The 26,448-nt window shown below is 43.6% G+C and overlaps 1 protein-coding gene across 3 annotated transcripts in view; it reads left to right on the top strand.

Moving 5' to 3' along the window:
- The window catches only part of AOPEP (aminopeptidase O (putative)), a 422,485-nt gene that overhangs the window by 246,200 nt on the left and 149,837 nt on the right, over positions 1 to 26,448 (top strand). For 2 of the 3 annotated variants that reach the window (XM_053577274.1, XM_053577284.1), the window contains exons 6-7: positions 3,857 to 4,046; positions 7,980 to 8,086. In XM_053577274.1, coding sequence (XP_053433249.1) covers positions 3,857 to 4,046; positions 7,980 to 8,086 — 297 coding nt within the window. Of the gene's footprint in view, positions 1 to 3,856; positions 4,047 to 7,979; positions 8,099 to 26,448 lie in introns of all 3 variants that reach the window. The other variant, XM_053577293.1, reaches the window with a different exon arrangement.

Genomic DNA, 26,448 nt, shown 5'->3' with positions numbered 1-26,448 from the left:
CAAAAGCAATTTCCTGTCATCTCCTGTATGCAGCTGCCCTGACCAGCTGTGGCAGCAGCATCTATGTAGTAGCTGGAGCGCTAAGTGCTCTTTTGCCCCCTGAGCAGCAAGATGGGCTGCGCTGGTCAGCTCTCCCTGGAAAAAGCAGGAATAAATCAAACACCAGCTCCTACTTAAGATCTGATGAAATTCTCTATTTCCGCTCCAAATTGAATTCCTCCCGAAGGATCGGAGCAGCTCCTGGGAGTAATAAGGCGCTCCTTCCTCCCCTGCTAGGAGCATGTTTTAAATTAACGAACACAGCATTCTAATCTGAGTGGGTAGGTAGTATTCAGGAACAGTCCTGAGAAACTATTTTAAGACCAGACATGATATTTTTAATCTCTAGGGGCAAAGCAGCAGACATACATTATGCCTGTCCTCTGCAGTGGAGGCAGCCCCACCGATGGTCTCCTGGGAGAGAATGACAACGGGTGGCCTGCTGTGGCTCCGCACCACCTCCTGCCTGCCCAGGTCCTTCTCCTCCACCACTTAGAAAAGAGAGTTTGTGGTGGAGAATACTAGAAAAAGGTCTTGTGCTTTTTGAAATTTAAAGTGTCACTTTCCTGCCCTTCTCTTATTAGAGAACAATGATAAACTGCAATTTAAGAAAAGAAAGAAAGAATGTTTTTAGGATGAAGATGTCATTGAAGTGATTATGTCCTTTCCCCTATAACGATGATAAATCGACAGTCTGGCTTTTGTAGAGACCGTTGACACAGACCCTTTCAGGGGGTGAAAAAAAAATGTTCCCCAGTGATCCTTGTCAGAGGGAAGATTTATCATGGGCCAGCTGATTGGGGCCGAGAATAAGATTCTGAGAAGGCAGAAGGAGATGGGGGATGAGCTTAGGAATCAAGGTTAAAGTAGGAGTAGAAAATTCTAAAAGTTCATTCTGTTTTTGAAGGTGTACATGAGATAGATTATCTGTTGGTAAAGAGATATTTAATATTGCTCCTTGAAGTGAGCTTAAGAACAGAAATCGACTTTTCTCCACTGCCTGTTGAAGAAAGCAGTTGATCAAAAAAAGAGAAGAGGTAAAGTCTGCTTAACATGAGAAATTCTGACATTTAGGGTCAAAAAAGAGAAGGAAATTCTCCTTGAAAGAATATTCTCTTAGTCCTTTTATGTCAGAATTTTGTTAACAGCCCTTGAGAAAGGTTGTTAAAACCTCACTCCATGTTTTTAATTTATTAAGTAGTTTTAAAAAAGAAACCATTTCGGGCGGCGCCTGTGGCTCAGTCGGTAGGGCGCCGGCCCCATATGCTGAGGGTGGCGGGTTCAAACCCGGCCCCGGCCAAACTGCAAAACCAAAAAATAGCCGGGCGTTGTGGCGGGCGCCTATAGTCCCAGCTACTCGGGAGCTGAGGCAAGAGAATCGCTTAAGCCCAGGAGTTGGAGGTTGCTGTGAGCTGTGTGAGGCCACGGTACTCTACCGAGGGCCATAAAGTGAGACTCTGTCTCTACAAAAAAAAAAAAAAAAAAGAAACCATTTCCCTCATAGGGAAATAGCCCCAGAGCATCCTATCCAATAAGTAAAACTCTACTTTAGAGGACAGAACAGGCCTCTGGAGGATTTAAAGTCAGGTTCCCAACCAGAAAATTGCTTTTCAGGGAGAAGGTCATGTTTTCTCTGATAATATGGTAATTTATATCAAGTTAAATGCCCTTCCTTCCAGTTGGCAGGGGTGGGGGGAAAATGTTTAAGCTTGAGTCTCCCTCAAAGGACAGTAGGAAATATATTTATCCCTGGCTGAGGGATAAGGACTGAGGATGGGAAATAGGAATTTGGGTTGAATTCCAGCCACGCCGGGGTCTGTCCTGAGCCTGACCAAGATGCCCTGCGGCTGGGGTGGTGTCTCCAGACTGCTGAAGGGCGGGGAAGGAAGTCTGGTGGAGACAACAAGGACTGTTCAAGGGGAAAAAATGAAAGGGCAGGAACATGAAATGCCACCCCCCACACGGCTGCTTTTGTGCATTCCTCCAGGCCCTCACAGACTTTTCTATTTGCATAAATGGGCCTTGGCTAGGCTTCCTCCCGGGACAAAACAGCGCAGTAGTGGAGGCTTTCCCCCCATGAACAGTTTTGCTGCGATTTCACAGTCATCGGTTTGTGGCAACTTCCTGGCTGGAGCAGACAGTCAGCCATGCAGCCTCTGTAGGGACGCGTGCACGTCTGTCGCTTTGGCTGGGGGACCCTTCCCATGCAAGCTTGCCTTTGAGACTGTTTATAAGGCCTGAAGTTACTTCTGTTTTGTTTTAGCCAAAAGGGTGCTTCTGCCAGCAGTATGTCTGGAATGTTATTTACTCGGTACATTTCTGTGGCTTTTCTTTGTAGCACTGCACATGCCAGAGCCAGAGATCACTTACTTGAAAATGCCAGGTCCTGCAGTTTGTCTTCACAACAGGGTGACTCCCCCGTTTAGCTCCTGTGCCTCGCAGGTTTTCCTTCCTTTCTTCCCTGTTATTATTATTATTATTTTTGTTAGTGTTCTGTACTTGTTTCGGGGCCTGTCACATTGTATCCCTTTGTCCTAAATGCCCTCGACTCCACTTTTACATTTGGGGGTTTCTGGTGGACTCTTCAGAGTACGTGGCAGATGCCTTTTTGTTTGCGTGCCTGCCCTGTTATTATTTCACATGAAAGCTGTCTATTTTGGCAGACATGACTCCCTCGATTGCAGTTGAGCACTCTGAGCTGAATGGATAATGTTGTGCAAGGGAAATAAAGGTGGGGTTTTCGCTAATGGTAGCTGTGGGGGCGGAAGAAAAATCTGCAAGGAGTCTTGGCTTGTGCACAGCCAACATGATGGCAAACAAGTGGCTTTTGAAAAGGGAACCGGTGTGTACAGTTCCTTAATTTGGAAGGTTTCACAACTGTTTTTGTTGAATTGATGGAGGGAAGAGAGATTTTTAAAGAGCAAATCCTTCATTAGAAAGACTGTAAACAAGTCCTGGAAAAAATCAATGCCGAAGGTGCACGTATAGGAGTTACTCTCCTGGCCTCTTCTTTCTTCAGCTCCCTTCCTCCCATTTCATCCCATTTACCCAGTTGTGGTATTTTGGGTTTTAAAACAAGGTATGGAAAATGAGATTAGATAAATCTCCCTGTCTGGTGCCAGGCCTTGGGCCATTTGCACACCCGGGTGGTTAACTCCCTACCTTCTTTCTCTCTCTCTCAGGATAAATTTGTTATGTCGTGTGAATCCCTAAGCACCTATAGATACCGCTGAAAATCTTTGCCTTACACAGACCCAGCCTTTAGCTGAGTCTCTTGAAAACCTCACCCATCCACAGCACCTGTTAGTTTGTTAACTCCATAACCAGCCCTGGTGTGAAATGGAAAATTTTGGTCCCATTCTTGTTGGCTTTTTCTATCCTTCTGCATGACTTCTCAATTTGTTTGTAAGCCTCTTGGATTTTTGGCTGAAGGGTCTTCTTTGATCACTCTCCTGAGAGCCTGGGCTTCGCCTTCTCACACCTGCTCTTGTTTTACAGTCCAGATTTCAGAGTAAGTGCTTCCATTGCCTTGTAATTTTTTCAGTGTAAAACTTTGGTGCAGGTTACTTATTACAGGTAATAGCCGTATGATGACGGAGACAACTGCTTGGCAGAAACAGCACCCTGAACTCCTGCCAGAAATGTAAACTGCCACTTTATTTATGTCTAAAAGCATCTAAGCCGCAAGCCTATCGGTCATGATCTAGCATGCACATGATAATCATAGGCTTGCCAGGCTGAGAAGGCTGCCCCATGGGGTGGCCACGGGGACAGGCTCGAACAAGACTCCATGTGTTTTCTCTCCCATTACCCACAGCCCACACATCATCTTCCTCTCTCAGAGCACCTTGACAGGAACGAGCCATCTCTGTGGGACCCGTCTCTGCCATGAAATTGCCCATGCCTGGTTTGGCCTCGCCATCGGGGCCCGTGACTGGACAGAGGAGTGGCTGAGTGAAGGGTTTGCCACTCACTTGGAAGATGTATTCTGGGCTGAAGCACAACAGGTGAGCTTAAAGTGACCCTAAGCATTTCAATATATAGAAGCCAAATTCTGTGCATAGTCATCCATCCATCCATTCATTCATTCATTCATTCATTCAACAGCAAGGTATTGAATGTCTACTAGCACATTAGGCACTGTTCCTGCGGGGGAGATAGTTGTGTAAACAAGAGATGGAAGCCTCTGCTCCTAGTGGGGTTCACAATCTAGAGACAGGAGAGAAAGTAGACAAATGAACAAGGAAATCAGTATTTAAATCAGTAATCTACTCTCCAATGTCTGCTCACAAATAATGAATGAAGAGTGAAGCAGTTGGTGTTACAGATTAGGGAATGGTGAGGACTAAGGCAAACTGGCAATTGCCTCATGTTGAAGGGAGTAGGGCTCAATACAGCCGGGCTTATAGTTTTCTAAAGGAATCCATAAGTCTCAATTTTTATGTGAAGTTTCTTAATTTAAAAATTATTATTCAAACCTAACATACCCAGAAGCCAGACCTGGTCAACACACTCCCAGTTTGCAACCCCTGCTTTAAAGAATTGGGCACCAGTTCTAATAAGGACAGTGAACAACTAAGCTGCTTCCTGCTTATTTGCAAGTTCTAATATTTAGGTCACTTCTTTTCCCTACCATCCCCGCCCCCTACACACTGAACTATTTGCATTTTCCAAAATTCCCAAGTGTGTACACACCTGTATGATTTTGTTCAAAGTCCTCTGTCTGTTGAAATCCTATTTATTTTTCACTAACCAGCTGAGTCACCATCTCTGGGTAGCCCAGACAGTTCACTCCACTCACAAATTCAATGCTACTCTCCTATAAACTCTGAACCCCCACAATAATTGATGCTTACCTCTATTTTTCCTCTCTCTTTTTTTTTTCCTTTTTCCCTCTACCATGTGATTTTCTTATTCTCACAATTAGACTATTACTTTTTTAGAGTGGAGCTGGGTCTTACTCATCCTGCTGTCCACTTCACACCTTGACTGTGAAGCTGGCAGCGTCCTTGTCTCCAGCTTCACAAAGTCCTGTGAAGAGAGTCCACACGTAGATACAGAGAAAAGACTGGGCTCTGAGTCAAACCAACTTTGAATCCGAGCCCTGCTGTTCACCTGCTTTGTGAAGATGGGTAGGTTGTAGATTGCATATAAGAACCGTTCACCTCGCTGGGTGAATGAGACAGCTCGTGAATGAGCTTAGCACAGAGCCTGAATTGTTTACTTCCTTATTGTAGTTCTTGCTACCTGGTACATAGTAGGCATTCAGCCAGGGTTGAATATAAATGTGCCTCTAACATACTGTCTTCTGCGGGTACTTCCCTTCTGATGTGATCAGATTTGAGCTATATTGGCCCATTGCTAGTGGGTTTCAGGTATCTGATGATGATATCTTTTATCTCCCGCATCCCCAAGAGTGCTCCTCCCTCACCCTTCCCCCTGCCTATACTTCTGCCTTAAATATGTCCACATCCCCTGTCAAAAGCCAGGTGCATTTCATAGCCACATTGTGTTTCCTGTCCGTCTGTGCTAGATCTGTAGGGATAAAAGGATGAGTAAGACACAGCCCTCCCTGATCATGAAGATAAGAAAAAGCATTCAGTGGAAGGCAGGAGAAATAAGCTAGAAAAGAAAGGTAAATACCAAATACTGTGGGAGTTCAAATGTGGGAAAGTCCAGGTCTGAGTGGATCCAGAAGTTTTTGTGGAGGCAGTGACTTCTGCCTGGGGCCTGGAGGGAAAGCAGGAGTCAAGCAGTCGGCCCGTCTCGTCATCCTTTAAGCTGCATACAGGACTTTTCATGATGTGGAAATATGAACATTCCTGAAGCAAAGTGGCCACTCTAGATTCCAGCCCAAAGTTTGGAAACATTTGCAGAGCACGTTTCCCACTCTGACCTCTTCCTGTAAGAGGGAGACTGAGCGGGTGCCGGTCCCTAGTGAGCACCACCTCACACCTTCCAAGCAGTAGGGGAGCCCCTGGGGTGAGGGGCGGTGTGCTACCTCATGGGACACTCCTGGTCGGCAGCAGGCTCTACCCATGAAGAGGCTGGGAGGACACGGTGGTGGTGGTGGTCACTGGGTCACTCTGCAGCACTGAGCGCTGGAGAGCACAGCAAGGGGGAGTGTGACATCATTGGACAAGGAGGTGGGAACTGGCAGTCCGCTCAGAGTGGCGTTCCACAGGGATAGGTGAATCGAGTTAGTTGCAAGATTGACTCACATGACTGGTCATCAACCTGGATAAAGTCTGAACTCCTTCACAGGCATGTTAGTCTACTCGGACTTCCATAATAAAATACCACACACCAGCTGGTTTCAACAACATTCATTTCTCACAGTTATGGATGCTAGAAGTTCAAGATCAGGGTGCCATTAAGGTTGGTTTCTAGTGAGGTCTCACTTCCCTGCCCTCAGACGGCTGCTGGCTGCCCTTCGCTGTCCTCTCACACAGCCTCTCCTCTGCTTGTGCTGAGAGGGAGCTCTGCTGTCTCTTCCTTAATTTATGGCTTTCATATGAAAGCTATAACCCAGCTATAACCTAAGAATATGGGGAAGGGGGGAGAGAGAGGAGGGGGGAGGATGTGTGGAGGGAGGGTGATTTGTGGGATTACACGGTGCATCTTACAAGGGTACATGTGAAACTTAGTAAATGTAGAATATAAATGTCTTAACACAATAACTAAGAAAATGCTAGGAAGGCTATGTTAACCAGTGTGATGAAAATATGTCAAATGGTCTATAAAACCAGTGTATGGTGCCCCATGATCACATTAATGTACACAGCTATGATTTAATAATAATAAAAAAAAAGAAAACCAGTTCATATGATTAAGGCCCCGCTCCTATGACCTCATTTAATTACCTCCTTAAAGGCCCTGTCATTAAATAGTGTCACATTGAGGTTAAGTCTTCAACATGCAAATTTTGGAGGGACACAGTTTCATTCCTGACAATGGGCACACCATGTCTGTTGACCTCCTGGCCTCTGCCCAGTATGGCCCTCCCTTCCGGATGGCAATCTGTTCCCGGCTGGACCACATGCCTTGCCATTCTCTAAGCACATAACACTCTCCCCGACCCCGTGTACCTTACACGTGCCTTCACCTTTCCTGAAATTGTCCCTCCCTGGCTGACTCCTACTTTCCCTGAGGGCCAGCTCAGGCACCACCTCCTCAGAAAAACCCTGGAGGGCAAGGGGCATCTGGATTCTTCCCTAACCTCTACCATCACCTGCACCCTGGTGTTAAGGTTCTTACCTATCTCCCTCTCCTCCAGACTCCTTATGACAGGGGCTCTGTCCTCAGGGTCTGGTACAGACTCAGTAAATATATGTTGAGTGAATTCGGATTTCCACCCGCCCCCCCACTGTGGGTGTTCTGCCACCTCCTTTATGAAGATAGTAGTGAGCACATCTGTATGACAACAGCCGAGTCCAACTCAGCAGGGCAGAGTGTGGCGGCTTCCCCCTCCCCCACAGTGAGTCCAGGCAGGACACTTTTTCTGATTATATGCAAACAGAGTCATCTGGGTTGCATTAGCAGGCTTCTCTGTAAACAGTCCTTAACAAAATTGAGGGCTGGGGAAAACAGGAGGTAAATGGAGGGGCCTTCCTCACCCTGTGCAGAAAGGCAAAGCAGGAAAGGACTGGATGGAATCAGAGTAGAAATGGCCCCTGGGGAAGCCCACTCTCTGCAGGCCAGGTGTGTAGGGGCAGGAGGTTCTAGGACAGGGGACCCCTCCCAACACCGTGTCCCAGCTCCTGGCTTTGTTCTTTGTTTGAGGAACTAAGAGGCTCCTCCTTCAGGCCTTTGATTTTCTGGTGGGGCACAGATGAGAGCAGGGGGCAGGCCATGTCATCCCTCACTGAAACAAACCAAGCCGTTCTATGAGAACAGCAATGACTGTGTTTTGTGTGTTTGTATGTCTGCGGCCCAAGCAGCTGGCCCCCCGTGAGGCCCAGGAGCAGCAAGAGCTGAGGGCCTGTGTGCGCTGGCGTCGCCTCCAGGACGAGCTGCGGGACTCCCCGGAGGAGATGCAGGTGCTGAGGTAAAGACGTCTGTGCTGCTGTTACCTCCTTCTCCCTCCTTCCCTCTTCTTTCCTCCTGTACACATCCAGGCCATCTGATTAAATCTGCTGTGTTTCCTTTTTAAATTAAATTGGGCTGGTTACTCATCCTCCCAGGGATATGATTGTTCTAAGTCTTTCAGGGTGTGGGTTTCAATTTGCCTTTTGACATTTTCCCGGTGACTCTATTTAGGAAAAAACTAGCATGAGGCCATTTCCAGGACCAAATTCTTCTCTTGAAGTTCTAATAGTCACTTCATGTGGTGTGGCTGTGGACATGGAGAAGGTTGGGATTTGGCAGTCTGGCAGATAGTGATCCTTTAAAGGCAAAGGAGGGGAAATCTTTAGGAAAATATTGATTCCTAAGTGTTCAGTAGTCACAGATGTGTGTGTCAATGGGGCCTTTTGTTCCTGATGTGGCCTGGCAGGAAGCTGCTGCTGCTCTGGGTGCAAGAGAAGGATTCCCCTGCCAGCTCCTGAGTTTGTTTGTGGACTGTGGCTTGTGGGACCTGCACGATTACTTCTTGCCATTTTCCCATGCTTGTCCCCCTCCTCTCTGCTTTACGCCTTTCCTTAACTAAATGCTTATATGAAACCTGGTGCCTAGGACCCAGGAGCGCTGGGTTGCTATGGCAACAGAAGCATTCATCTGGCCCCTCTTGATTAGAGTCAAGTGTTTGGAATCTCAGCTGTCAAAGGGGGGAGGGGGCAAGTCATTCAGGAGCTGCCTCTTCTCCTCACCCCATCTTAGATGGCCACAGTGCAGATGGAAGCCTGCCCTGGATGGTTTTGCTGTTGTAGTTTGCTTTTAAATAACCCCCCACCCATCCTCCTGACTGTAAGTGTGGGCCACTGTGAGGCAGAAGCTGTACTAGAAATGCCCCAACCCGGCCAGACCCTAGGGCAGGAGGCTGACTGGTGCTCTTGTGCAGCACAGTAGAAAGTAGGGCGTGGAGAGTTGTGCCCTACCCACAGCAAAGGTCCCGCACTTGCACGCTACTGCAGCCTCCCAAGCTGACTCATCCATTGTTTAGGAGAGGCACCTCGAGAGGTGGGAAGCGTCTGGGCCAGGAGCCAGGAGACCTGCGATCTCACCCCAGCACCACTGTTCCTGCTTCTGTTCCCTGAGCCAGTGTTTACTAAGCCAGGCGGGATGGCTGCCCTATGGCCAAAGAGGTTACAGTCTCTGCACTCAGGGAGTTTGCACTTAACGGGGACAATGCTGCATGTACCAGCTGGTCCCAGGTGATGGGCAGTGATGTGAAGTCTTACTGAAGGGCTTCTAGGAAGGAAGTTGGGGAATTGGATGTGGGAAAGAAAGAAATGAGAGTATCCAGAATGACTTTAGGTTTTTGAGTTGAGCAGATAGTTGGGTAGGTAGTGATGCCATTTACTAGATGATAAAGACTTTAGGAGGAATAGGCTTTGGAGGGGGAAAAAATGAAGAGTCCAGTTTTGCATCTGTTAAGTTTGCGATCCCAAATAAATATTTAATATTAAGAACTCTGGGGTCTTCAAGTCAGGAGCTCATTGGAGAGATTGGAACATTCAGCCTCTAAAACACTTACAATTCTGAATACAAGGAAATCACCAGGCAGAGAGGAAGTGACAGAAGAGGTTGAGAGGAAAATGAGCCAGCAGGGAGCAAGAAGGTATGGGTGGCTGATGCTGGATGCTGCTAAGGAGTATGGAACAGGGAGACAAGTACCACAGGGAAGATGCTGGTGACCTTGACCTTCATGCATTTATTGATGAGTGGTGGACAAGGAGTTCAGGTGGAAGTGGACAGAAGAGTGAATAAAAGTGGAGCCAGTGGGTGTAGACTCCGTGAGAGAGGCTGTGCTGACAAGGGAAGCTGAGCCGTGGAGAGAGCAGAGGGAGCTGGAGTCAGAGGTTTGTGTTCTTGTAGGGGACGGACCCAGGAACATCCTTACGTGTGAGCTGCATAACCAGGCCAATCTCTTCACCGCTCAAAGACTACGAGGCCATTTCCATGCTACACATCTCTAAGTCCTTTGGTGGAGGCTGGGGATATCATAATTACTATTAGTTTTGATGAAATGTGTTTCTAACTTGGAAGCAAGTTAGACCACACCCTGGCAAGTCAGTTCACATGTGAGGAGAGCCTTGTCTCTAGGTTCCACGGAGCTGTGGTCAACCCAACTTCTGATGCCCAAGATCTTTTTCTTTGTGTGTGGAGTGGGAGAAGAATATAGTATTTTTAGACCTTTGTGCTAGAAGGCCTATTGTGGCATTTGTTTTTGTCTGAGTATTCAGAAATTGTGTTTGCCTAAATTTAGGCTAACGATGAAATGACTGCATTTGAAACACTCATTGTGATATCAGTATGGAAAATGTTGTTATCAGATGCACTTACAATGAGGAGGAAATGTTTCTGAGCCTGCCCCAATATAGCTAGGTTTAGTTTACTCCCATCCCCTAAAATTCTCCCTAAAATGGGCATAGAGAGCCTAGAAATTATTGAAAGTGAAAGGAAGGACCAGAGTTGTAAAAATTTGTTCTCAGATTTTGTTTTTAACATGAAATGAGACCTTAGGAAAGAAATCCTTTAAAAGAACACAGTGATCAGAGATACTATTTTCTTTTTTGGAGATACCCCATGTCTTAAAACGATGGACAAAGAACATTTAAAACGTCTTGCTTTGTGTCTTGATAGCGTCCTCCATGTTGGCAGACGCAGTGGAAACTTCTTTTCACAGCAGTTTTCAACATGGTTGACCACTCCCTCCTTCTAAAATCACTTTCTTCTCTCTCTATTGTGTGTCACAGGCCTAGATTTCCCTGTGCTTCACTGCCCTGTCTTTCAACATCTCTCTTGCTGGCAATTTAACACTTAAATGGCTTAAGGCTCAGAAAGGAGTGGGGATGGGGAGATTTAAACCCAGGGATTGAAACTATCCTCTTGTCCTACATGATATTCTTGCCTTCAGAGAACTTGAAACAGCATTTAGTCACATTAAAAAAAAAATATATATATATATATATGTATTCTGGTTATCTTGAACTCTGGAAGGACATTCAGATTAGAGTGAAAAAGTATCCTTGGATCAAGCTTTCTTTGTCATTTAACAGATGAAAACATGTTTCAATATTTCAAAAGATATTGGGAAAAAAGAAAACTCAATATTCTATTGGTCATAGATACTGGAGTATTAACAAAATGAGAAGAGAAAAACTAAAATTTTGTTTGGTTCTGGCTTATTAGTTCCAGTAATTAGTAAGAACTGTTTTCCATCTGTGCCTTCCATACATCCACTGTTGAATCATGGATCTCATCAAATGTGACTTAGGTTGACTTAGTTGTAAGTTTCATTTTCATCAAATACAGAAGGAGCCAAAAAATGTATACACATTTTAAGAAAGGAAAAAAAAAACTGTATTAAAATTGTAAGTCAATATATCAATAATATTTGTAATCTTCTATATCTTGTATCTCTTAGAATTGCTGAAGTTAAATGTCACTTAAGTTTTACAAATTTAATACAGTTTTTTCCTTTCTTAAAATATGTATGCCTTTTTTTGACACCCCCTGTACATGCGGATTGACGTCGTTGTATCATTTGGTTTTAAGCTTCTTGGTTTTCCTGGCCTTCTCAGCCTTCCTTGGCTGGGAAGCCTGTAATGTGGCTACAGGCTCCTGAGGCCTGGTGATGAGCTCAGAGTTTCGCAGTGTTAAGGATCACATCAATGCCTCCACGCCTTTCTCATTAGTTAATCAGTAAGGACGTCCTTCCCAGACACCAGACCCCAGTGGCTCTCCCCAGACTCTCTCTCACCTTTCCACTAGCGCTGGCCAGAACTGTCCACCTGGCAAGGTCTGATTTTATTATTGTGTTCCTGCCGCTGCTCCGGTCTCTGCTGTTGCCCCGCCCTGCCTATAAGCCCCCTCCTGACCAGAGCGGCAGTGTCAGCTCTTGCCAGAGAAGATGCTCGGTGGGGGGGTTCCTGAAAGGCTTCTCCTGCCTCTCGTCTCTAGGGCAAGGCTGGCTTCCGGCAGCTTCTCTCTAAGTGCTTTCAGTTAGCAAACTCCCACAGGCCCAGGGGGGTGGAAGAGCCGCAGTGGCAAGATCAGAAGAAATCTCTGTTAGTTTTTATTGTTTCTGATTTATTATCGCTGCCTCTTTTTTCTGGATTCATTGTTAAAGTCAAGCTCAAGCTGAGAAAAACGTTGAAATGTATCCAGTTAATGGGCACCAACAAGCAGGGGGTGTGTGTAGCTCTTAATCTTTGCTGTGGCCTCCCGGTTGATACAATGCTCGATAAATGTGGCCATCTTTCCCTACCTTCACCCCCTGGTCACAAGAGCATCCTGTAATAATCAGGAGAAAACTCCAGCGTGGGTAACTCTATCCATAGCCAGAACAAACTGTGTGTGCCGTGAGCATTCTGTGAATTTGCCCAGGTGCTTAAGCGCTGCACATTCTATTTAAAATAGCAGGATTAAAAAATAATAATAATAATAAAAAATAAAATGGGATTTTTTTCATCACATGTCTGTGTATAAGCCTTCTCTATTATACTTGAAATTTTCACCTCTAACATTTTTCTCATCACTTTTATTTATGATTCTTGAAGAACATAGCAGTCTTTTCCACCCACATGTGGGGACACACCCATTTGCTCTGATCATGAGCCTGCCTCACGGAAAAGCTCCCCTCCCTGAAGAGTCCCTTGTTGCTGCCATGTGCTCACCGCCAGGCCAGAGCTTCAGTCTTCCTCAGCTGCTCCTCAGTCCTGAGGCCAGAGAGCCCCAGCACGGGCCTCGAATGTGTCCTTTCCTTCTCCCTCACCTTCAGTGTTTATTCCAGATCTTCCCTGTTCCCCTCTTCCTCCTCTTCCTTCTGCCCCATTGGCAAAACTGAGGCCATCTGCATCTACAACCACCCTGACTTCTCAGGCACCCAAGTGCAATCCTGTCTGCGTTCCTGCAGCTGAAGACAAATTTCTATTTCCCAAGGTGGACCAGTAATACGGTGCCTTGACACAGACCATAAAGTTTAACCCTCTGCCCATGAGGAAGAAGGGGAGGGAGGAAGGATATGAACATCACTTTGGATCATGGACTGCAGTCCAATCTGTCCTCTCAGGGAGGACAGTAGTTCCTTCACCGGCTCCTACAAGCATAACAATAACCACTCAGCCTGGAACAACTGTCCAGTCACCGTAATTTGCCAGAGCAGCACTGTGGGGCCCTCTCTTCCATGGGTTTGACTGGATGGGGTCTTACTGCTAACCAAGAAGGGCAGACAGTCCTTTTTAATTACCTTGATGAAAGCCAACCATATCCTTGTGTTTTAATATAGCATTTGTACCTGAGTTTAATTAGCTACACATTTTATGGATTTATACTGTCTTTTAAGCTTAAAGCCTACAAGCTTCAACCAATTTAAGGAATAGTCTGGTAATTAAAGGAGAAAATCTTTGTTTCATTTGCTTTGTGGGGGTAGGATTCAAAAGTGCATTGTCCTGGGGACCCCTGCCCAAGGCCCTCCTCCAGGAGGGCCTGGCTCCATTGTTATCCCTCTGTCCTCTGTCCCTAGCCCTCCCTCTCTTGGGATTCCTTCCCCATAACTGGTGACTGAACTCACATTTCTCCCAACTTTAATAATCTGTCCTTTGAGTGCTGCACCCTCATCTCATCATCAAAACATTTGTCTCCATTCCCACAATGCTCACGAACTCTCAGCCCTCTGGAATCTGCTTTCTGTCCTCACTGGTCTAGGGAAGGTGTTTTTTCCTTAGTTTGTTTTGCCCTGAACAAATGCTATGAACAAATTTCATTTCTTATCTCATTGAATTCCTCCACTTTGTGATACCTTCTGAAAGTCTTCCCTTCTGAAGTTTCTATCACCTGGTTTTCATGGCCATGTGTCCTCTGGCCTTCTTTGTCCTTCTTTGCTGTTCTTCCTCCTTCTCCTTCACAATCTCCTTCACACTTGACCTTCCTCAGGGCCTCCACTCTCAGCTGCATGTCCTCCCAGAGGCCTGGTCTACACCCGCCTTAGGTGGAATTCCTCAGAGGCAGACCCTAAGACAAAGCTTATGTGAAAGAGATTTACTAGGAAGTATTTATTCCCAGGAGGGGAAAAGGGAAAGGGAAGTGAGAAGAAGAGAAGAAGGCCAAGCCAGGGTGCTGTGACATCAAGGCAGTCACACTGCTCTGGAGGCAGTGTGTGTCACTCTGGGTGTCCCGGTCAGGGCAAGCAATGCTTCGAGTGTTTATACCCCTGCATTTGTCTCATTGGTTGGAGAGAGGCACATTCCCAGCTACTTCTGGCTCTGTGTTCACAGGCAAAACAGGCTTAGGCAACTTGAGGGCCACCCTCTAACAACACTTCCCAGAGCTGGCGCACACAGATGGTAACAGGGCCCCAGGCACATGGGTGAGGCACGGGCTCTTCCTGCTAAACCCTGGTCTATGCTGGCTCCCAAGACTCCTGCCAGCCCAGCAGGAGTACTAAAGATCAGATATGAGTACTTAACTCCCAGTTGATATCTCTTCCCCTCTCCCCACCTTCCTCTGCTAACTTCCTGTCATGTTGAAGTGCTAGGTGGTAGCCTAGGTCCACGTGCTATCTAGGATAGAAGCCTGGGAGTTCCAACTCCTCCCTCCCCTTCACTCTGCCCCTGGGACTAGCCACTGCTAATTTTATCTCACAAGTATTTCCTTGATTCCACCCCTAACACCACTCGCTCTGTTTAGAACTTTATTACTTGCCTCCACCAATCCAGCAGCCCCTTAATTATTGTTCTGCCTCTCGTCTTGCTCTTCCTGTTGCCACCAGAAAGCTCTCCTTAAAACGTTTCATGGTTCTGCCACCTCCTTGCTTGAATCTCTGCAAAAGTTTCCCCTCACCTCCAGGAAAAACTTCAAGCTCCTTCAGATGACATGCAAGGCCCCGCACGCCTTCACTTGTCTGTTTTTCCTGTCTTGCCACTGGTTGCTTTTTCTTCCACTCTCCAAATAGCTCATTGAACCTGTTTTGTTAGTCAGCTGGCACTGCCACAGCAAGATACCAAAGACTGGGAGGCTTAAACAACAGGAATTTATTCATAATTCCAGAGGCTGGAAGCCCAAGATCAAGATGTTGGCAAGTCTGGTCTCTCCTGAGACCTCTCCCCAGAAGAGAGGACTGAGTAGAAAAAACTCTGTTTTTTTCCTCTGCTCTCACTCCATCACAATTAATGCAGAAGACTTCTGTGACTAAATGTGAGGGATTTTTCCTCACACACTAAGCAAACAATCAATTCTGCAGCAGAAACCAGCTGGGTATCCTCTAATTCAATTCAGTTCTGGCACTGTCTACCTGGAGACAGTGTCAGATCCTGCAGGGTGTGGGCCCAGTCCCACAAAACTGCCCCTATTTCCAATGCCAGTTACAAGCCCCAGGTTGTTTTACCTGTGTTTCTGACCAACTAGCTGGAAATTGGGGGTCTCACAATACCCTCCTCAGATTTTACTAATTTGCTGGAGCAGCTCACAGAACTCAGGAAAACACGTTTACTGGTTTATTATAAAGGATATCACAAAGGATACGGATGAAGAGATGCGTAAGGCAAGGTGCGTGGGAAGGGCACAGTCCCCTCTGACACCCTCCAGGAGCCTGCACGTGGTCAGCTCTCTGGGAGCTCTTCAAACCCTGCTCTTTGGGTTTTATGGAGGCTTCATTATGTGGGTATGATTGATTAAACCATTGGCCACCAATGATTAACTTAACCCTTAGCCCCTCTCCCTGTAGATTGGGGGAGGTTGGGCCGAAAGTTCCAACTCTTTCACCTGCCTTGGTCCTGAAGCTGCCTAGGTACTGCCAGTCATCAGTCAATCATTAGCATACAAATGACACCACTTAGGAGACCCCCAGGACTTCAGGAGTCATATTTTAAGAAAAGGTTCAAAGAGCAAATATGCATTTTACTGTATCGTGTCCTGGAGTGGCTTTCCTCTGTGCCTGCAAATCCCTGGTATTTCTGGGGGTTTTGTTTGTTTGTTTTTGAGACAAGAGTCTCACTCTGTTGTCCAGGCTAGACTGCTGTGGCATCAGCCTAGCTCACAGCAACCTCAAACTTTTAGACTGAAGCAATCCTCCTGCCTCAGTCTCGCAAGTAGCTGGGACAATAGGCACTCCCCACAGTGCTTGGCTAATTTTTTCTATTATTAGTAGAGATGGGGTCTCGCTTTGCTCCAACTCCTGAACTCAAGCAATCCTCCTGCCGCAGCCTCCCAGAATGCTAGGATTACAGGCGTGAGCCACCACTCCCTACCCTAATCTCCTCTTCTTATGAGGATACCCAGTTAGATCGGAACAGAGCACCTACCCTGTCACCCTCATTTTAACCTAACCATCTCTTGAAAGCTCTATCTCCAAATACAGTCATATTTGAGGTACTGGGGGTTAGGATATCAATATATAAATTATAAATATATACAACTCAGCCTATAACTCCTACCATCTTCCTGCTCTTTCTTACCTCCATGCCTTTTTTTAATGTTGTCTCTATTTAGAATATCCTTCCCTTGCTGCATAATTCTACATCATTATGACTCAGCACTCATTGCCTTCCAAAAAGCCTCAGATCTTACTCTAAGATAAGCTTGTGGTATCCCTCCTCTGTACCCCGTAGATTCGCATTGTATCTCTGTCCTTGATCTTACTACATTATTTGATAGTTATCTTTATATTTGGGATGAACCATATTAAGATGTCAATATTTGACCATTTTTGACCTCCAGAAAGAATTTTATGTTTCCAACCTCATACATCTCTTTTTCTTTTGACCCTTCAGCCTTTTGTACCTAGGGACTGTGTCTTAATTATCTCTGCATACCATAGTACTTGGCACTGAGTGGGTGCTCAATAAATGTTGAAGAAATGAATTTCGTAGATATAGTCTTGTCCCTGAGGTTCTTTATATATTATATTTGGAGAATTGAAATATGAGTCACAAGATACATAGACAAATCCTAGGCTGTATCCCCAGAGTTCTCAGAACGAAGACTTGAATATTGGCAGTCTTTGTTAGAAAGAACGATGCAGAGGAGGTGAGGTTTGAGCTGGGATGATAAGAAAGGTTAACACTGAGATTGGTGAAGAGGTGGAAGAAGGGGAATTCAAAGAACAAGTCTTGGCAGGCATAAAAAGGAACTGACTGTGGAAATGCACATTAAAGTGTGAATGGGTTTGCTGGGGAGGTAGACACCTAAGGAACTGATGAGACTGATTGTGGGCCAGGTAAGGACAGCCTGAGCACTGGAGTCCCTGAGATGCCAAGTGTAAGAGTTTTCATGTGATCCTGGGGGTAACAGGGAGCTATTTTATGTACTAAGAATGACCTAATGAAAATGGACTTCTAGGAAGAGCACTGCCCTTTGGAATAACACATGATCAAAGAGACAGAGTCTAGAGGGCAGATGGAATTAGGTGGCTGTTTTAAGGAACATAGACACGAGTTCAGAAGAGGTTCTCTGGCCTGTGGCTCTGACTAAATGACTTGCTTATTTGGAGCTATTCAAAAGTTATTCTTCTTAGTAAAGTATCTCAGGAATGGAAGAAAAAGTATCCAATGTGCTCAGCTCTACTATGAAGCTAAATTATAGCTTTCACATGAAGGCTATAACCCAACTATAGCACAAGACTATGGGGAAAGGGCCAAGGAAGGGGAAGGGAGGGGGGAGGTTAGGGTGGAGGGAGGATGATGGGTGGGACCACACCTGCCGTGCATCTTGGAATGGGTACAGGTGAAACTTACTAAATGCAGAATACAAATGCCTACATACAGTAACTAGGAAAATGCCATGAAGGCTACGTTGAACAGTTTGATGAGAATATTTCAGATTGTATATGAAACCCGCACATTGTACCCCTTGATTGCACTAATGTACACAGCTATGATTTAATAATAAAAGTAAATAAATTAAAAAAAAGTGACTAAAATGTCAACCCAGTTATACACTGTTTTGCTAGAAGAAAGCTTCTAGTAATACAATATAAAGGTATCTCTGATTGCACATAAAGATTAATCCATTAAAAGAATTGGTTAAATTCATGGGTTTCATAAAGTTTGCTATGACTTTGAAAAGAGTGAAAGACAACAGTCCCCATTCCTCCTTGGCCGATGTGTGGTCGATCGTGCTTCCTTTAGTGAGACATCATCTGAGGATGTAGGCTGAGTGCTGCTCCAGGACTTGTCAGTCTTTGGATCTCAACCCAGTATGGGAGAATAGGGTTTATAAGAGTAAGCCTGGAAGCCAAACTGCCTGGTTATGAGTCCTAGCTCTATTACAGGTTGAGCATCTCTTACCCAAAAATCTGAAACTCAAAATGCTTCAAAATCCAAATTTTTGAGTGCCAAAATGACACCATAGGTGGAAAATTCCATACAGGACCCCATGTTATGGGTTGCAGTCAAAATGTAGTCAAAACTTTGCTTCACGCACAAAATTATTAAAAATGACATACGAAATTACCTTCAGTCTACATGTATGAGGTGTAGCGTCGATCCTCAGTATCCTTGGAAGATTGGTTCTAGGTTACTTCCCTTCCACATCCCCTCTCCCGTGGGATATGAAAAGTCAGCTCTTCTTATCTGTGGGTCTCAGATCCCAGGAATACTGTATTTTTGAGCCGTGGTTGGTTGAATCCGTGGTTGAGGAACCTAGGGATATGGAGACCAACCGTATATGAAATGTACATGATTTCTGCATTTTGACTTGGATCCCATCCCCCAAATGTCTCATTATTTACATACAAATATTATAAAATTAAAAACAAAAATCTACCATCTGAAATACTTCTAACCCCAGGCATTTTGGATAAGGGATAGTCAGCCTGTATCATGTATCTGCCATGTGGCCTTGCGTTACCCAACCACACTGAGCTTTAGTCTGCTCAGCTGTAAAAATGGATAATAGCAATAGTTTCTACTTCATAAATGGATATGAGGAATAAATGCAGTGAAAATGTGCAAACTATTTAGAGTACGTGTTAAGTAGACATTTTCCATTTTGGTGAATCTAAAATGAATATTGGAGGCCAGGCACAGCAGTAGTTCATGCCTATAAGCCTAGCACTCTAGGAGGCGAGGCAGGTAGATCTCTTAAGCTTGGGAGTTCGAGACCAGCCTGAGCAAGTGCAAGACGCTGTCTCTAAAACTAGCCACGCGTTGTGGCAGGCACCTATAGTCCCAGCTACTTGGGAAGCTAAGGCAAGAGAATCACTTGCGCCCAGGAATTTGATATGGCTGTGAGCTATGACACCATGGCACTCTTCCCAGGGTGACAGAGACTCTGTCTCAGTAAATTAATTAATTAATTAAATTAATATCAGTAATTTCCTATGGTTCAAGTAAATAACATATGTTAGATACTACCATCTGTATACCCTAGCACCTGGTAAATACTTGTCAAACAATGACAGAGACTATAAGGATACTGCCCCTAGATCCAGCTTCACTCTCCCTCCTGGCTTATTCTGGTTTCCTCAGCCAGCCCCATTTCTTCTTGTCCCCTAGGCTCCAGAGCTGGGCCCTCGTTTTCAATGCTGCCATCCTCCCTCCAGGACCACACAGGCTCCTGTCTCTTTACCAATCAGAGCCTGGAAACACCTACCTTTCCTTCTGACAAACATAACTGGCTGGAATGTTCAGAAAGATAATTTTACTAAGATATTAAGAGAACATAAAAAAAAAAAGTGCAAGAATGCTTGGTTACAAATGAAAAGGATAGGATTAAAAGCAAAAAAAAAAATCTGAAAGTTTAACAAAGATGCTCAAACTAATAGCCTGAGATAAGAATTGAATTGGCAACACTTCTGAGACTAGTGAAATTCTCATACCTTCCTGGAACGTACTTTTGGTCCAACTTCTTATAAGGGCCACCCTGGTGTCCCCTCTGGCTCTGCTTTGTAAGCTCCCTGCCCTCTGTTCTCACCACAGTCCTGAAACGAAACACATTCTTGCCTCTACGGCCACCAGGAGTTCTTACTGAGCTTCCAACCATGAGCATGGCCTGTGCTTATCTGTGATACATCTGTATCTGGGAATTCCTGCCCTCTACCCTCCACCCTCAGGTCCTCAGGATCCACTTTACTCCTTCTTGTGTTTGAACCACATGCACTCGCAAGCTAGCAGTAAAGAGTGTTTCTACCCTTTCATGATGGGAGAGTGCCATACCTTTGCAAGGATTTTCTGAAAATCTTCAGGACTCTCATCCAGCCAGAACCAGACTCTGCCCTTTCCTGTTTCCACCCTCCTAAGCTGCCCACTCTGTTTCTGCTTCCTGTTGGAGGGACACCTTCAGCTCTCAGCTCTTTTAAACAGCAAGACAACAGACATGTCTTGAATAGTTGAACTCAAATAACCCTCCCTCTTTATTTTTGTAGACCATTCCCTGTTTACTCATCAGTCAGGTATTTCTAAGGGAGGGAAAGAATTCTCCATAGACCCCTAATTACAGACTTAGAGTACATGGTGTTACATTTTTGAAATAACGTTTAACAGAATTTTTTATTTTAATACAGAAAAACATAAAGAAAAAGCAAGGCAGTTCATAATCATGGCTTATTTAACCATCATACTTTTTTCCCAAAATAAAAGTATATAATAAGAAAACCCAAACAGATTAGAAAAGTATAAAATTCCATTCCCACCACTGTAGTTCCTTAGCCTAAGGTAATCACTGCTAGCATTTTCTTTTTCTTTTTCTTGTTTTTTTTTTTTTTTGAGACAGAGTCTCACCTTGTCAACCTTGGTAGAGTGCTGTGGCATCACAGCTCACAGCAACCTCAAACTCTTGGGCTTAAGTGATTCTCTTGCCTCATCCTCCCAAGTAGCTGGGACTACAGGCACCGCCACATAGCCCAGCTCTTTTTAGAGTTGGGGTCCACTCTGGCTTAGGCTGGTCTTGAACCTGTGAGCTCAGGCAATCCACCCAACTTGGCCTTCCAAGTGCTGGGCTTATAGGCCACCGCACCCGGCTGGCATTTTCTTGTGAATCTTCAGAAAATGCATTGTGTAAATGTGTATGCATGTTTCTACATTGCTGCCCTGTGTCTCACTGATTCATTATAACATGATTTGCCTATGAAATATTGCCTTGAAAAATAATTCATATGCATACTCCAATCTATAATAGTTTTCTTTTATTTTGCCCATCCGGAGGATCTCTTACGCATACAGCCAATCAGAAGGGGTACAATGTATGTTCTTACATTCTTGGCTAATTAGTGTTAATTTCCCATTCAAAAACCTCTCATCAAGTGAGTGGTTTCTCATGTAATCCTAACTTGACTTTGTTCTACAAAGTATTTTCTTACTCTCTATGCCAGATTTCCTACCATCTAGTTTGTGTTTTGTCCAATAGTTCTGGCTCAGAATGGCTGACAGAAATTGTATAAGTATTGTACTGGACTTGCTGCAAAGATGTGATGGAAGAATATCCGACTAGTTGTTAAAATCCAGGGTTTTTTTTGTTTTTTTGTTTTTTTTTTCCTTTTATTTTATTTTTTTTTTATTGTTGGGGATTCATTGAGGGTACAATAAGCCAGGTTACACTGATTGCAATTGTTAGGTAAAGTCCCTCTTGCAATCATGTCTTGCTCCCATAAAGTGTGACACACACCAAGGACCCACCCCCTCCCTCCGTCCCTCTTTCTGCTCCCCCCCATAAACTTAATTGTCATTAATTGTCCTCATATCAAAATTGAGTACATAGGATTCATGCTTCTCCATTCTTGAGATGCTTTACTAAGAATAATGTCTTCCACGTCCATCCAGGTTAATACGAAGGATGTAAAGTCTCCATTTTTTTTAATGGCAGAATAGTATTCCATGGTATACATATACCACAGCTTGTTAATCCATTCCTGTGTTGGTGGGCATTTAGGCTGTTTCCACATTTTGGTGATTGTAAATTGAGCTGCTATAAACAGTCCAGTACAAGTATCCTTTTGATAAAAGGATTTTTTTCCTTCTGGGTAGATGCCCAGTAATGGGATTGCAGGATCGAATGGGAGGTCTAGCTTGAGTGCTTTGAGGTTTCTCCATACTTCCTTCCAGAAAGGTTGTACTAGTTTGCAGTCCCACCAGCAGTGTAAAAGTGTTCCCTTCTCTCCACATCCATGCCAGCATCTGCAGTTTTAAGATTCTGTGATGTGGGCCATTCTCACTGGGGTTAGATGATATCTCAGGGTTGTTTTGATTTGCATTTCTCTAATATACAGAGATGATGAACATTTTTTCATGTGTTTGTTAGCCATTCGTCTGTCATCTTTAGAGAAGGTACTATTCATGTCTCTTGCCCATTGATATATGGGATTGTTGGCTTTTTTCATGTGGATTAATTTGAGTTCTCTATATATCCTAGTTATCAAGTTTTTGTCTGATTGAAAATATGCAAATATCCTTTCCCATTGTGTAGGTTGTCTCTTTGCTTTGGTTATTGTCTCCTTAGCTGTACAGAAGCTTTTCAGTTTAATGAAGTCCCATTTGTTTATTTTTTTTGTTGTTGCAATTGCCATGGCAGTCTTCTTCATGAAGTCTTTCCCCAGGCCAATATCTTCCAGTGTTTTTCCTATGCTTTCTTTGAGGATTTTTATTGTTTCATGCCTTAAATTTAAGTCCTTTATCCATCTTGAATCAATTTTTGTGAGTGGGGAAAGGTGTGGGTCCAGTTTCAGTCTTTTACATCCAGTTCTCCCAACACCATTTACTGAATAGGGAATCTTTCCCCCAAGGTATGTTCTTGTTTGGTTTATCGAAGATTGGGTGGTTGTAAGATGTTAGTTTCATTTCTTGGTTTTCAGTTCTATTCCAAGTATCTATGTCTCTGTTTTTGTGCCAGTACCATGCTGTCTTGAGCACTATGGCTTTGTAGTACAGACTAAAATCTGGTATGCTGATGCCCCCAGCTTTATTTATTTATTTCCCCCAATTTATTTTTATTACTAAGAACTGCCTTAGCTATACGGGGTTTTTTCCAGTTCCATACAAAATGCAGAATCATTTTCTCCAAATCTTGAAAGTACGATGTTGGTATTTTGATAGGAATGGCATTGAATAGGTAGATTGCTTTGGGAAGTATAGACATTTTATAAAATCCAGTTTTATAGGTGTTCTTGCCCCTTTCAACACAATGGTTGAGGAGAGAAAGAATGAAAAAGGGATTAATGTATATGCTGGGCATGGTGGCTCATGCTTGTAATCTTAGCACTGTCAGAGGCCAAGACAGGTGGACTATTGAGCTCAGGAGTTCAAGACCAGCCTAAGCCAGACCAAAAACCCTTCTCTAGTAAAAATAGAAAAATTAGCCAGGCACAGTGCTGGGTGCCTCTAGTCCCAGCTACTTGGGAAGCTGAGGCAGGAGGATCACTTTAGCCTAGGAGTTTGAATTGCTGTGATCTACGTTGATGCCATGGCCCTCTAGCCTCTAGCCTGCATCAACAGAGTGAGACTCTGCCTCAAAAAAAAAAAGAAAGAAAGAAAGGGACATAAAAGGCATCTAGATTGGAAAGGAAGAAATAAAACTATTTGTTTAGAAAATCCTAAGGAATCCTTCAAAAAAATTATCAGAGCTAATCAACACGTTCTGTCAGGTTGCAAGATCAATATAAAAAATTAGTGTGCCTCTACACAGAACCTATGAATAACCAGAAAATGAAAGAAAGCAAAATCATTTACAATAGCATCAAAAATGACAAAGATATAACAATAACAATAAATTTAACTAAAGAAGTATAACACTTATATACTGGAAATTATAAAACAGTGTTCAAAGAAACTAAAGACCTGAATAAATGGAAAACATCTTGTGTTCATGGGCTGGGAAACATTATCATTAAGATGGTAATATTCTCTAAACTGATCTAGGGGTACAATCTGTCAAAATGTCAGCTACCTTTCTATATAAATAGACAAATTGATCCTAAAATTCATATGGAAATAGAAGGGAATGGGCATAGCCAAAACAATCTTGAGAAAGAACGAAGTTGCAAGAGTCATACCTCTCAATTTCAAAACTTATTACAAAGCTACAGTAATTAAGACAGTACTGTACTGGCAAAAAGACAGATGTAGATCAATGGAATAAAACTGATCCATATTATTGGAATAAAGGAAATAAAACTCTTACATTTATGGTGTATTGTTTTTTATAAGGGTGCCAAGGTCATTCACTGGCAGAAACAATCTTTTCAACAAATGGTGCTGAGACAAGTATATAACCACATGCAAAAGAATGAAATTAGACCCTTTGCTTCATACTATATGCAAAAATTAAAGGAAAATGGATCAAAGACCTAAATGTAATAACTAAAACTATAAAACTACTAATAGAAAAAAAATGAATGTAAATCTGTATAATCTTGGACTAGAAAACAGTTTCTTAGATAGGACAACAAAAGCACAAGTATCCAAGGGGAAAAATAATTGATAAATTGAATTTCATCAAAATTAAAACATTTATATTTCAAAGAGCTCCATCAAGAAAGGAAAAAGACAAGCTACAGAATGGAAGATAGTTATTTGCAAATCATATATCTGATAAGAGGCTTATATTGGGATATATATATAAGGAACTCTTAAATCTCAATAACAAAAAGACAAATTACCAAATTATAAAATAGTCAAAGGTTTTAAATAGGCATTTCTCCAAAAAAAAATATATACAAATGGCCAATAAGCACTTGAAAATATGCTCAATATTATTAGCCATCAGGAAAATACAAATCAAAACCACAATGAGATCCTCCTTCCTACTACTGGGAGAGTTAGAATGAAAAATACAGGTAATCACAACTATTAGTGAGGATTTAGAGAAATTGGAACACTTGTACACTGTTGGTAGGAATGTAAAATGTTGCAGCTGCCTTGAAAACAGCCTGGCATTTCCTCAAAAGGTTAAACATAGAGTTACCATATGACCACTCCTAAGTATATACTCAAGAGAAATGAAAGCATAAGTCTACTCAAAAACTGTACACAATGTTCAAAGAAACTTATTCATAATAGCCAAAAAGTGGAACAACTTCACATATCCATTCATAGATGGATGGATAAATAGCGTGTGGACAAATATATCCATACAATGGAATATTATTAAGCATAGAAAGGAATGAAGTATCAATACATGCTACAACACGGATGAGCCTTGAAAACATTATGCTAAGTGAAAGAAGCCAGCACAAAAGGTCCCATATTATATGATCTCATTCATATGACTGTCCAGAAAAGGTAAATATGTAGAGACAAAAAGTAGATTAATGGTTGTTGGGGGGAGGAGAAAATGGGAGAGTGTTTGCCAATGGGTGTGGGCTTTCTTTTGTGGGTGATGAAAATGTTCTGGAAGTAACATACTGGTGATGGTTGTACAAGCTTATAAGTACACTAAAAACTATTATATGCGGATTATGGTTTCATTTAAAAAAAAAGATTGATAAAAATCACCATTCTCTACCATCTCATAACATCTCAATAGCCTAGTAGGGTTGACCAGCAACTGTCTGAAAGAAAGACGGAGAAGAAATTAGGACAGGAGGCAACTAGTGGCTTCAGGGGATCGGATGAGACACAAGAGGCCATTTCCTGTTTTGGACACCAGGAAGACATCTCCATAGGGCCTGTGGTTAACAACACCACGCAGTGATGATTCACTTCCAAGAAAGTACAACTGTATATGCACAAGTTTGTTAATTTTTTCCACCCAGTGCTGCACCTCCCATTTTCCTCTTAATAGTATGATCCTGGTGATTCTGTTATCAACACATAGAGGTTTTTTTAAACTATTGTGAATATTGCAGGATTTGATGGTTCCCTTATTAACTATCATATGTTTGTTAACCATTGGACACGTTGGTGATTTCTAGTTTTTTGCTTTCAAAGGCAGTGCTATGGTGAAAGGTCTCATCTTTACTGTTAGTGCACTGCGTGTGAAACCTAAGACTTAAATAGTACGCAGTTGCCAGTGAAATTGAGAAGAGAGATGTTCTCTCAACTACTTGCCCAGTTGTACATGCGGTCAGGCTGTGTGTGTGTTTCAGTGTGTCAGGCTGAAAAGCAGGCAAGCCCTCCACCCCCTGTTGCTGCCACCCTCGTGCCGAGGGCCGCACTGTCCTCCACCGAGGAGGGAAAAGTCCTCCCTGGCTCCCACGGACCATCTGCTCCTCTTTGAGTCATAGGATGAGGCGATCCTTGCCATCTTCTCAGCACACAGCACTGCACATGCTGTTGGTGTTCAGAACGTGCTTCTAGCCTACTCTTATAAAATGGGACTGGTTTTTGTCTCATTTGCCTTTTTCTGGGATGAAGTCATGATTTTTTTTTTTTTTTGATG

The sequence above is a fragment of the Nycticebus coucang genome, chromosome 2 (genome assembly GCF_027406575.1).
Source record: "Nycticebus coucang isolate mNycCou1 chromosome 2, mNycCou1.pri, whole genome shotgun sequence".
Taxonomy (NCBI): domain Eukaryota; kingdom Metazoa; phylum Chordata; class Mammalia; order Primates; family Lorisidae; genus Nycticebus; species Nycticebus coucang.
The sequence above is the reverse complement of the archived record's forward strand: the minus strand, read 5'-3'. Positions and strand labels throughout refer to the sequence as shown.